This window comes from Bicyclus anynana, chromosome 3 (genome assembly GCF_947172395.1).
Source record: "Bicyclus anynana chromosome 3, ilBicAnyn1.1, whole genome shotgun sequence".
NCBI lineage: Eukaryota > Metazoa > Arthropoda > Insecta > Lepidoptera > Nymphalidae > Bicyclus > Bicyclus anynana.
In genome coordinates, this window is record NC_069085.1 from 13561139 (window position 1) to 13574851 (window position 13713).

Below are 13713 nucleotides of genomic sequence, written 5' to 3' on the forward strand. Positions count from 1 at the left end.
ATTTGGGTCACAAGAATTGATATGTGTACCAAATTTCAATTGGATTGGTCCAGTACATTAGAAGAAAACAGACAGAACTTAAAATGTGAGCGAGGCGGATTATAAGGGTTCCGTTTTTGTACTACGTACGTTCGGAACCCTAAAAATAAACACATACTAAGAGCCTAGTCTAAGTCCATTGTCAAGGGATTGTCCCCTATTAATTAATTAAACTATTAATATTAATTTCAATAAACAGTAATACAGTTGAAATTTTTAATATACCCCCCATATACAAATCAGATCCTTTCATAGGATACCCCACTTACCCGAGTGGGCTAAATTCATTAATAAAAACACTTCGAATAAAAAATCTTTCAAACAAAATCATCCAAATGAAAGCCGGTTAAACTGTTCAACAAGTGTTGCAAAAACGAGGCGTGTGTAACGTCAAACATATGACCCGCCTCGTTTTTGGGTTGGAGGTTAAAACGACAACTCACAAGACTATACTTGTCCAGAGCGTCGGCGAGGCTGTTCTTGTCGTCGTCGAAGCTCAGCATCCAAAGGACCTAGTTTATGTTATGTAACTCACATGACTCAACAGATTGAGTATGACATTCCCGTCGTACTGCACGAGGCAGGCCAGCAGCTGCGGTATCCACGGCAGCCACTGCACCGGCGGCACGCCCACCGAGTACTTGTCCAGAGCGTCGGCGAGGCTGTTCTTGTCGTCGTCGAAGCTCAGCATCCAAAGGACCTTTGTTCAAACCATTGGGACACATTAACAACATTAAACCGACCGAAGTCAATAACAAAGTCAACAAGTCGCAAAGGACAATGGTCTATTCCCAAACAAATTTTTGCTGACATTTTTTTCAAGCGTCTATGAATGAAAAAAATATAAAATGATAGATAATTATTTTCTTAACAATTTATTCTTAAGGCTTAGTATTATGTCAAGTCTGGAATTAAAGATATTTATGTTTGAAGTTTTAGAGGTTATGTTTTGTCAATAACGAATAGATACCTACTTTTTAAATTAAAGTCTTAATTATTCCATGATTATCAAGCCGGGTATTTAGGTCCGATTAAAGAACATAAAAAGTAGGTTTGATTGTATGTTCTCTTAAACATTGATAATATACACACTTTATAAAAATTAATCTTCCTAATAAAATCTAAAAACCAACGTGGAATTTAAATACTTTAATATTTTAAGTCAGTAGTTAAGCGGGAGAATCGTTGTCCATAAACAGAAGCGGTCGTTAAAAAGGATGTAAGTACGGAAAATCAGTTAATATCAGAAAAAAATACAAGATTTACAAGAAGCATAGGTACGCAAACAACGAAAATACGACGCGATGTGACAACTGAAGTGACAGTTCATAGTTGAATTGTTAGTGCATGTACCATGTACCTTTATTTAAAAACATGTCGAACATACTTAAACAATAAATACGTTTGTAAACACTTGTCCTCTTCCTTTGATTATTAAAATATGCCATATGGCTTAATGTTGGTAATAATTGTTATTAACATGTTTGACTATTATATTTTGTTTATTTTGAACTTAAGCGCAGTATTTTGTCATGGTTAGAAATAAGTAATTTAAATGCAATGGGTAGGTAGGTATATACTCGCTTAAAAATCAAAATATTTATTAATATTTCAAAATAATTATATTAATTCTTTTAAATATTAGTATAGAATACGTGTACTTCAATGACGATACTTTATTCGATTCGATACTGGCTTTTCGATACCGTGCGCGTCCCTAGTTGTCCAATAGATGTAATATTGGTATAAATAGTGTGGTTGCCATACTCAATTATTTAAATGTAATTGATGTGATTATATTTTACTTTATGGACATAATTAGACATTGTGCACTTTTTCAAAAAAATAAATAAATTATTTTCTACAAACTGAAATAGTTTACATTAGTAGACGCTAATGAATTCTATCAACAAACACCAGACCATTGTCCTTTGGAGTGTGCTGAAGGAAGTTAAGTCTTAAGTCTTAAGGTGGAGTGTGCTGAAGGAAGTTAAGTCTTAAGTCTTAAGTCTTAAGGTACTGGAGTGGCGACCGCACACCGAAAAACGCAGCGTTGGTAGTTATTATGACGTCCACTAAAAAGAATTACCCAAAATCCTCGCAGGTTAGTAAAAATTTAAAATCACGCGTACAAATTCGCGAGCATCAACTAATTAATATTAAAGAACCTTGAAACATGTCTGATATCATAAGGTTGAGCTTTAAACGCGAAATTGAACTGCAAGTATAAGAGCGAGCAGATTTTTCAAGATTAAATTAAGCATTTTTAAAAATCTGTTCTAGGCGATAATTTTCTACTTAAACCCGATATTATGTGTTGTCATGGTAAAATGGAAAACCATATTTTCCATCCAGACTTACAAAAACTTTAATATTTACCTTGGCACAATATTTTCGGGACTTCGATTCATTCTGATGTCTGCAAGCATGGAGGAAACACGTCATCGCCGATACTCCCACTTGCGTTTGTCGCGGGTCCTTTATGAATATTTTCTCCAAGTAATCACCCCACAGGGCCCAGGCTTTGACCAACGTATCGTGTAACTGTACAGCTGCTGCGAACGCTTTGTTCGCGTCCTCTGACCTTCCCAACTGGGCCAAAAGCAACCCTTTAAACGCGTAGAACTCCGCAGTCATTTCTTTAGTGAAATACTTGAAATTGGTAGATTCTATCATATCCAATCCTTCCTGTAATTCGTCTTTTCCTTCAGTCCACGACATTTGGATATGGCATTTGACTTGTTGTCGTATTTTCTGAAAACAGTCCACTATGGGCACGCTGGGTATTGTATAAATTCGGTGTAATGAGTCCAAGCATACACCGGATAAATTGTGTTTTCTTGCAATCTTTGCAAAATGTATTATTGCCTAAAACAGAAATATGTAAATACAATTTAGTAAAATAAAATTACTAACATTTTAAACAGTAGTCCGCAAAATAAAAAAAATATCGTAATAAATGATGTGGCTAATAGCGATGCCTCATTAGTACATGGCATTGCGACGTCGCAACGGATCAACGAATTGTATGCCACGCCTACGTTGTAGCGCAAGAGGATGACGCAAGCATCCAGTCTCAACAATAAATTGTAACAAGTGAAACACTATGCCTCGTCGCAACGGAGCTCCGTTGAAACGGCGCGTGCTTTGGCGTGGATTTATTATCTGAATCAGAAATTCGTTCTTTTGTTTACATATTGGTATTGCACGTGTACACTGTTGCTGACATTGACTAATAAATAGAAATCATAGACTTAAAACGTTATTATATTCTTAGTTGCTCACAAACTTTCTAATAGTAATCATGGCTAGTGAAAGAAAATCACTGTGTACTGACAAAGTTTTACTCATACATTTTTCATCTTTCCATATAACCACTTTCTATAACGCTATAAAATGTACAGTCCCTTTAGTGACGTTATATAGTTTGTACAATGTACATGGAATATAACGCATCGTCGACGCAACGCAACGCACTAATGTGCTTGCGCTTTAGTTGATTACCTGAGCGCTGGCATGTACGCCGAGCATGCTGTGGTTGGACGCGTGGTCGGTCTGCGAGTCGTAGTGCGACGCGATGAACTGGTAGTGGTGCTGGCGCCACGTGAAGATGGCGCCCCAGTGCGACAGCGGGTCGGCCACCACGGGCAGCCGGTTGCGCCACGTCTTCACTATGGCCTTCATGTCGTGCAGCGACGTGGGCCGACTGTGAAGTAGTCCCTACACAACGTATGTGTGATATTGGTTATATGCTATATATATTATAGCTGTATTGTACAAAGTAGTAAACAGTATACTATACTATTTAGCGGCTATGTCGGTAAATAGCGGTAAAATCTACACTTATATAACAAAGAAGAAGGATTTCTATTTTTGTATGTAACAAATAAACTCAAAAGATAATGGGCTGATTTGAAAAATTCTTTCACCAATAGAAAGATACATTATCAAGGAGTAACATAGGGTATATTTTATTCCCATAATTCCCACGGGAGTGGGAACTACGCGATTGAAACCCCGATGTTCTGCTAGTCTTAAGATATCACAGTATGGTTACGTTTCGTACAGTTCTCACGAGATCTGCTGCTCTATTCTCTAACTTTGAATAGATATACACTTTAATTACCAACTAGCTATTGTTAATGATTCTTAATTCATGTATTCACTAGTATTGTGATTGTGATTTTCGTAAACATGGCAACTTCGTTCATAACAATCCCGATGTTGCGCGGGGGGCGGGGGGTGTATATCGATGAATGAAATCCAACGACTGATGCACGTCACTTCCGTGCCTTCTACTTCCACGCACGCACGATTTCACACCCGCGCAGTTTTTACGCCTGTCGCCCGCATTCATGGTGTCATGTTATTGATTTTATGTTAACTATATTAGGTGGTTAATAGACGAAAACGAGTGAATAGGCCGGCTGCTCGCGCTCAATACGTACGGTGTGTATCTGCGCGGCCTCGCTGAGCTCCATGAGCTGTTGCGCGGCGCGCAGCAGCGGCAGGTGCGCGTGCGCAGGCGGCGCCACTCGCGCAGACACTGCGCCGCCGCCGCCTCCGCGTGCCGCTCCACGCCGCTCAGCTGCTGCTCGCCGCCCGCGCATATGCACAGGTACCCTCGGTACAGGTTCACTAGCCCTACTGCTCGCGCTCAATACGTACGGTGTGTATCTGCGCGGCCTCGCTGAGCTCCATGAGCTGTTGCGCGGCGCACAGCAGCGGCAGGTGCGCGTGCGCAGGCGGCGCCACTCGCGCAGACACTGCGCCGCCGCCGCCTCCGCGTGCCGCTCCACGCCGCTCAGCTGCTGCTCGCCGCCCGCGCATATGCACAGGTACCCTCGGTACAGGTTCACTAGCCCTACTGCTCGTGCTCAATACGTACGGTGTGTATCTGCGCGGCCTCGCTGAGCTCCATGAGCTGTTGCGCGGCGCGCAGCAGCGGCAGGTGCGCGTGCGACACCAGGCGCGGCAGGCGGCGCCACTCGCGCAGACACTGCGCCGCCGCCGCCTCCGCGTGCCGCTCCACGCCGCTCAGCTGCTGCTCGCCGCCCGCGCATATGCACAGATACCCTCGGTACAGGTTCACTAGCCACGCTGCAAATGACACAGGCGTTAACGCTCAGCATACAGTAATGTCGTAGTGAAAATACGAAAATCAAGGGTAGAGATAAGGTAGGGATTTAGCTGAATATGTGACGGAGTGTACAGAACTCGCCAGCCAAAAACAGACTCTGCCACACTGGAAGATTCCAGAAGGCCCAGCTGCCGGTGCAGACTACGTCGGACGGATGAGTCATCCGTATTACGCCGCATCTATATACCTCTAGACACTTTGACCGCCAGTCTTTGATTCGATGATGGCACATAATAATGATAAAAGATGATGACCTACACAGAAGAATGCAGCACTTTTGCTTGAGAATGATGGAGCCGGGCTTTCCGATTTCGTTTGTAACGCCGTGCCTGAGGGGATGCTCTGGCGCAATTATCATTTTCTCCGGGACTTAGGGGGTAATAGCGGTTCGAATAATGTAGAGGTAGTGCAAATGACACTAGTACCAAAGGCGAATATTAATTTAGACATTGCACCTCCTTAATTTAATGTATTTCGACAATTTTTTTATAAAGACATTGTTCTCCTATCCATACGTGACAGGTCATACTACGACTTACTAACGAAAAATTAAACAATAACAACATAACAAAACCACAAAACTATCACCGCTTTATACCACAAAAACTCACCTAGTTCCTTCGGACAATTGTACTCCACTTCAGCGAGTGCGTCCTTCATAGTCGGCCAATTAGGGTTCCTCCACGAACTCTCGAGAATCAAAAATGGATCTCGAACATTCCTGGTCAAGCCGAGCTCCAACAGCGAGTCCCATTGGTTGAGCTCCTTGGCACATTTGATCCAGTGCTGAGTCCACAGAGTACATTCCTTGTGCATGTTATAAGTCGACGGGTTTGCTGAGTATTCTTGTTTAAGTTTGGCCATAGCGACGTCGTACGCGGCCTGCGCAATAATAAACAAGTTATTAGCATAATAAGTACATTAAAAACGAAAAATATTTAGGACAGAATTAACTGGTGACCTACTTTAGGAAATAAAGGCTAAATAAAAAGTAAAACAGAGCTTCAACTGACATTACATTAGCTAGGAAAATAACCCACAATGCGTATAATTGCACTTAATATCCCTCAAACCAAAATACTGCTTGGCGGCAAAAATAAAGTTACTTAGTTTTTAAGACACTCAGTGGTACTAAAAGAAAATAAATTGTGTAGCAAATTACCCTCCTCTGGAATAAAATAAACAAAATCTAGTTGAAATCCTAGTTAAAGTCAGTCGTTTTTTTTTTTCTTTACAAGTTAGCCCTTGACTACAATCTCACCTGATGGTAAATGATGATGTAATCTAAGATGGAAGCGGGCTAACTTGTTACGACATCGTACCGGAACACTAAATCGCTTGGCGGTACGTCTTTGTCGGTAGGGTGGTAATTAGCCACGGCCGAAGCCTCCCACCAGCTAGACCTGGACCAACTAAGAAAACCTCAATGGGCCCAGCCGGGGATCGAACCCAGGACCTCCGTCATTAAATTCACCGCGCATACCACTACGCCACGGAGGCCGTCAAAAACAAATATTTACAACAAACTCTAGAGCCAAATATTACTTATAAAAGATGTATGTTTTACCTGGGCTTGCTCGAAGAAGCCTTGCTGTTCATACGCAATTGCAACATTTGTCTCTCGATATCGAGCGTGTTTTTGCCAAAGACCAGACCACATGTCCTCTTCTTGTAGTAATTCGTACATGTCACTTAAAGAGTCTAAAATCTCCTGAAAATAAACACAAAATAAGATTAAAACTTGGCAGACAGCAAGATTTTGAGTACAAGCAAAATGTATGTCATTTGCAGCTTTGCCATAATAGAGAGTTTTAACTACCAATAAAACTTACCTATTATTTTTTCATCAATGTCCGGAATCCATCTTGAGAGAAGCACTCATCTTTCCTTGCCGGATGTCAGCTAAAATCACCTCTCCGATGGTGGCGCCCCCTTGCCGCAACCTAATACCTATGTACAAGTGACCGTAGCGAGCCGAGTGAATGTTCGCCATTATTATACTCATGATGCACCAGGTAGGCCTTACCTGGATTCCGGACATTGATGAAAAAATAATAGGTAAGTTTTATTGGTAGTTAAAACTCTCTATTATTTGTTTCGTATCAATGTCCGGAATCCATCTTGAGTGAAGTGTTCGTTATCACCTGGTGCTCGCAAGGTTGACGCTTTAATGTGAATTATACTGAAAAGTATTTTTGAATAAATGAAAATTCTCAATTTTGAAGAACAAATATACTCTTAATATGTATGTTAAGGAATTTGATAGTGGCCTCGGTAATCCAGTTATGTATACCTATTTTGGAATTCGTAATCAGTGATTTTCTAGAATTGTAGATGTTAGTAATTAAATCTGACTTCCAAATCCGTCCGAATTTCTAGAAATGGATAGAATCTGATGAAAGATTTGCTTTACAGATCTTGTAAAACAATTTTATTTAACCTATTATTGTTCAAGATGCATGCGTAACATAGCTCCTAGTATTATTAAATTAGTTATGTTTTGTCATTCAGTTACAGCAATACAAAGCAGTTGCTTAAACCCATAAACCATACTTGGATTTTTTACCGATTATATTTCAAAACTCTATATGAATTGCTTCTTAATGATACTCTGCACTTTAGAGTCCAAATATGTTAGCCAACAGTGACACGCCCAGGAACTAGGATATGTACCTATAAATAATCTACTTACCACAACCCATCAGACAAATTGTGCCACATCAAAATGTAGTTTAATATCATTAGATTCATCATTCTGGCGATAAATGAATTTTAATTACTTTTATTTAAATAATAGACCTCACTGTAGCAGCATGGTGGATTCAAGCTCCATATCCCATAAGTAGGCAGGCCCGGCTGATTATGATGACGGTAAATGAGTCCGGTAGAAGCGAATCCTTTGCATGTATGAGGTGCACGTCACTGCTGTTCATTGTACTAGTATCTTGATTGATAAAATTATGACAATCCATGTTCAACGGTGAAGAAGCCCTTGCTAAGCTGGGTGTAGAAATTATTGATTTTGTCAGGATCATGTGAAACTATATAATACGGTGGTAAGTTTAGGATACCAATTTAACTTCTCTTCCGATACTGAAATAGCTTTGGGTATCGATACCAACGTGAAGAAGCATTAATATAAGTCATATATATAAGTCCCATCTCACCTACTAGTCAAATTAGTAAATTTTTTATATTAGGTACCGATTTCTGTATTGGCATACTTTTGTCATCCAAGACAGATAGCAAACTATTTGTCCAACATTGTAGAATATAAATTCAATGGTTTGTGGGATACACCATTTCTTTACATCTGTCTCAAACTGGCTTTATCAAATGATTGTAGCGCCGGCTGGATATTGATAACTGCTGCCCTTGATCAGGTCAATGGATCAACATTTCTAGTCACTCAAAATCGGTGAGGCTCAGTAATTATAATCTTGAATCACTGGGGCATGTGCATCTGTTTGTTTTGTGGTGTGTGTGTGATCGCCATATTTAAAAAATTTAAATTTAATAGCTTTCCGCTCGAAATGACTGGAATGATTCCGGTGGCCGTGTACGATGAGGTTTGGTGGAAGAGACAACCAGTTGTGCTTCTTTAGTACACATAACGTGTTGTTGTGTATAAGGCTTACTAGTCCTGATCATCTGCTCTCGAAAGGCTATTCAGCATGAGTAGTTCCTACACAAGACGCTTGTTTTGGGCGTGTCTCACACTTGAAATAATATAGCTGTCGCACGTCAAAAAGAAAAATCATTCTGACTAAGTTTGCTGACTCGAGAGGACAACTCTGTATTAAACCCGTCCAGGAAATATTGAGCTATTATATAAATATTTTATTTGTCTAATTTTGTTAGGACCTGATGTGACTGCTAGATAACTCTGTTCTGTTTATATAAGCAATCCACGTATCGGTTATAGATCTGAAGAAGCATCTAACCACTTTGCAATCGACAATGTTGATAAAATATCGCAGTACATTTTCTTGTGGTGTGCGTACCATGCGAGTCATTTGTCCAAGACATCGTGAATTTCATGTCATTGAATTGCGTTTTCAATCCACATCTGAAAGCCAATATGAGTGTGTGTTGGCATGGCCAATAGGTGTTTTGCCATGTGTTCTATAGGTATTCTTGACCTATTAATCTATATCTGGGCACAACGGTATAGGAATAGTTGCCCTGCTCCACCTATGTTGACTTATCGGCATCAGTCGGTTGTAGTATTGCATTGTCCAACTGTGTAGCCTGCTTATCCGTCCTAGGCAGTGCAACAGGCGTGTTGTAAACGTAACCTGTTGACTTAGCTGCTCGAAGGACTGTGGCCCAATACACACAGGTCGCAAAGGTCAGCCTCTCTTTAAGAGATTGATATTTGTCAGAGAGACCACCTACGACTAAGAAGCTGTTGCTGAAGCGCTGTTGCGTAGCGTTAAGCACTTCGACTCCGACAAGGGGACTTTGCGTTGCGTCTTGCGTCCCAGTTTGCCAAGAAACTTGAGGCAAAGTATCGGAGTCAGCACAGACTTCTCGGAGTTGGTTATCCATTCTAATGTTTACAGTCCTTATTGTGAAAGGGTCAGTCCAGTCCATATGAGATTATCATTGCTTTACCTCTTACGTTTAAGAAGATGTCGCTCAAGTGTCTTGCATAGCGTTAAGCACATACGCTGTTGCGTAGCGTTAAGCACTTCGACTCCGATAAGGGGACTTTGCGTTGCGTCTTGCGTCCCAGTTTGCCAAGAAACTTGAGGCAAAGTATCGGAGTCAGCACAGACTTCTCGGAGTTGGTTATCCATTCTAATGTTTACAGTCCTTATTGTGAAAGGGTCAGTCCAGTCCATATGAGATTAGCATTGCTTTACCTCTTACGTTTAAGAAGATGTCGCTCAAGTGTCTTGCATAGCGTTAAGCACATACGACTCCTACAAAGACTTTACATTGCTTGTATCCAAGTTATGCCGACAATCCCGAGGTATTGTGCCAGTACCAGGACCGACTTACAGTCTAAAGGGTGTATTCTAGAAAAGGTACACTTGTTCCTCGATTTCTTGGAATCGTGCAACCCAATTCGTTGTTATTGCAAAGGTTTTTAGGTGCTTATAGACCGAATGTCAATTAGGCCAGCTGAAGTAGCTGCTGTTTATCTAAACTTCAGTGCTAATCGAGCCTTAGATATATGCGGTGCAAAATTGGTTGCATAGGCGAAAGCGGTTTTTCTCTTTCCATCAGTTGCGTTCAGTTAAGTCAAGTTTAGGATTGGTCGGAATGTTTGGTTCAGTCTTGGTACCAAAACCAAAATGGACAAAGCTGTGTTGCGCCAGTTCTAAAATAAACATTACGTATACCTGTGTAGCAAAAGTTAATAGGTATTGAGTATAATTACACAGTGTACGTTTTATTTCTAAAACGCTGCATGAGTAGAAACTAAAACTGAAATAGGTATACGATATGGTCTGAAGATATGAACACCATTTAAAAATGTCTGATGGTCCACATATTTCAAAACTCAATTCAAACATCCGTCTTAAAATGTAATGTAATGTTTTCGTTACGTTGCTTGAATTATCGGTAAGTATAATAGATGTTGACCACCCCCCCCCCCTTGTTTTGAAATCGCTTTGCACTTGGGAGGAATTTTATACAAAACATCATATTGATAAAATCATTTCACCTACCATTGTTTTGTACTTGTATGTATAGATGACCTTTCGGAGTAATAAGTCTAAAGTCTACTAATATTTGTCACGCTTTCTTGTAAAACAACTATTTGGCAACTTAAAAAGTTTTACAAAGCTGCGAAAGAACATTCCAGTATATTTGAATGCAATTCTTTCATAATTATGTACCTTTAAACGTTTTCTTTCATACTAACTCCGGGTGTGAATGATAAAATGTGGGTACCCACATTTTTCTTTTAAGTGAAGAAAAGTCGTAACAAAGGGAAAATCAACAATATATAGTTTATCAATACTCGTATTTAAAACGATGTTTGAATAAATTCATGAGGTTTATGACTCGCTTTAGTAAATAGATTCCTATAAAGTTGCAACAATTTCGTACTAATTTGGAGCCAAGATCAATCGTTACTACCGTCGCTTAGTCTGTAATTGTACACGTATTTTCACTATTTCTATTCATAGGATTTGTTGAAAATGTGACGTGTTGTAATAAAATTTAAACTGTACGTAACTCACGGTTTGCAAAGCCTTACATGCTCTGCTCTTTACTTCTCGTAGGATCACTGCCACCGCTGCCGCTGGAACTCGACGATGGAGAACGTGCACGTTTTAATTTCACTTTTAACAAAATCACTTACGTTCTCCATTTTCGGAGAGGTTTATTCACACAGAAAATATAAAATGTGCACCTAATATGTAGGTATAAATTGTTTTTTCCGTGATCACAATGGCTGACATGTGAACGGCGTGAAAAAACGACGCTTAATGGCGAACATTCACTCGGCTCGCTACGGTCACTTGTACATAGGTATTAGGTTGCGGCAAGGGGGCGCCACCATCGGAGAGGTGATTTTAGCTGACATCCGGCAAGGAAAGATGAGTGCTTCTCTCAAGATGGATTCCGGACATTGATACGAAACAAATAATATAGTATTATAATATCTTCAGATAGTGTTTTGTGGTAACACTCATAAATACTCCTCTCACGAGTTTATATTACTGGCATTTAAATATTTTTTTCAAGACATAAAAATACTAAAATGAATTATATACTCTGGTTTTATACAAATAACTGAGATTTCTCTAAAATTGTGTTTTTTGGATATAGTGTTTTGTCATGGTACAGCAAAGCTTTCTTGAGTAAAATTCACAACTCACCGTGGGTGGAGTTGTTTCGACATCGTAATCATAAATTTCTAAAGTCTCCCGACTCGTGCGACCGCTCGCCTGGTCGATAGCCATCTGTTCCAAGTTTAGAGTCATTCGGTGCCACAAATTGTGAGTCTTGCCAAGATATTTCATCATAGGTCTGAAAATATTGTTATTAAAGGGTCAACACATTCTCTTTTTGCATAACTTTAAAATAACGAAAATAATTTTTAATAATAAACGAATCACTTAAAATCGCACACTGAAAGCCTTCCTTGGAAAATTCTATTGAAAACGGATTTTTTTTTCATGTGGGTTTAAAATGTTCAGGAACTTACGGTTTAATGGAAACAGACGGCGTGCATCGCGCCAGTGCTTCGATAAACGTGTTGAGCGCGCTGAGCGGCTGATCGCGTTGAATCACGTGTATTCCGGATATAATAAACGGTACTATCTCGTTCATTATTGTCTGAAAAGAAAATCTTTGTTAAAAAACTTTAAATTTATCAGCTGAGGCAGCTGGCTAGATACAGAATAATGCTTTTTTTTCTTCAGCACACTTTACAAATTGTATGAAGTATATTTACTGTATACTTCTTAGAATGAGTCGTGATAGCCCAGTGGATATGACCTCTGCCTCCGATTACGGAGGGTGTGGTTTCGAATCCGGTCTGGGGCATGCACCTTCAACATTTCAGTTGTGTGCATTTTAAGAAATTAAATATCACGTCTTTTTGAGAGGAGACTTGAGCTTAGCAGTGAGCCGAATATGGGTTGATAATGATGATGATGATGATGATGATGATGATGATGATGATGATGATGATGATGATGATACTCACTGTAAGCTGTCGGTCGTCTAGCGAGGACCACAGCGCAGGAAACAGTCGCAGCCAGGTGTGGTGCGCCAGCGCGTCGTCCATGTGCGCCAGCTGCGCCGTCGCCACCACCAGCTGCTCGGTGCGCACACGTCGCGCCAGCTCCAGGAACTCCGACTGCTTTGCTACTATTTGATTTAGAGCTCGCTGTCTGAAATTAAACTTAGCCTCATGATGCCTGAATGCAGAAATGCAGCACATAAAAGATAGATATCAGCAGGCATATTGGCATAAAAACAGTAAACGTGAGCCATGGCAGACGCGCCTTCAACTAGATTCATATTATTATGGATAAATACACCTTCTCCCCTTACGACTTTTTTTCCCTTATACTGTATAGAAGAAAATTATAAAATCTACAGTACGTCTAGGGTTTAAGGCAAAATTTCTTTGATCAAAATGAATCCACCACTAAAAAATACATAATAAACTCATAGTAACTTACCTATTTGGCACATTCTTGGTCAAATCATCCTTCTGGTTGGAACTAGAGTCCAGATCCATATCCAGTACATCCTCCTTATCAGGGTCGAGGGAGTCACTGAACCCATCAGCTGACTCCTCCTTCACAGTGCTGAATATAACAAAGGACTTTCTGTCTTCACTATCTGCCCAATTTATTACAGCTGCTATGTTTGGAAGTAGATATTTAGTGTTCGACAAACGAATTTGTGTGCCTGAAAAAATTTAAATTCTGTACTTGTCAATACTGATCAAGGTCACGTAATTTTGAACGAGATGTAGCATTGAGTTTAAGAAATGTTAACAGTTATGAGAGTTCGTAAAATATATTGTATTGACATGGGAGCTAGGGCACTTCAAT

The 13713-nt window shown here is 40.1% G+C and overlaps 1 protein-coding gene across 5 annotated transcripts in view; it reads right to left on the minus strand.

Moving 5' to 3' along the window:
• LOC112058277 (transcription-associated protein 1) overlaps positions 1–13713 on the minus strand; it is a 58142-nt gene that overhangs the window by 19258 nt on the left and 25171 nt on the right. For all 5 annotated transcript variants that reach the window (XM_052890142.1, XM_052890148.1, XM_052890147.1 and 2 more), the window contains exons 30-39: positions 13336–13567; positions 12855–13041; positions 12351–12481; positions 12022–12172; positions 6747–6890; positions 5791–6061; positions 4928–5139; positions 3544–3759; positions 2419–2907; positions 575–739 (exon numbers count right to left, since the gene is read on the minus strand). In XM_052890142.1, the coding sequence (XP_052746102.1) occupies positions 575–739; positions 2419–2907; positions 3544–3759; positions 4928–5139; positions 5791–6061; positions 6747–6890; positions 12022–12172; positions 12351–12481; positions 12855–13041; positions 13336–13567 (2198 nt within the window). The remainder of the gene's footprint in view (positions 1–574; positions 740–2418; positions 2908–3543; positions 3760–4927; positions 5140–5790; positions 6062–6746; positions 6891–12021; positions 12173–12350; positions 12482–12854; positions 13042–13335; positions 13568–13713) is intronic.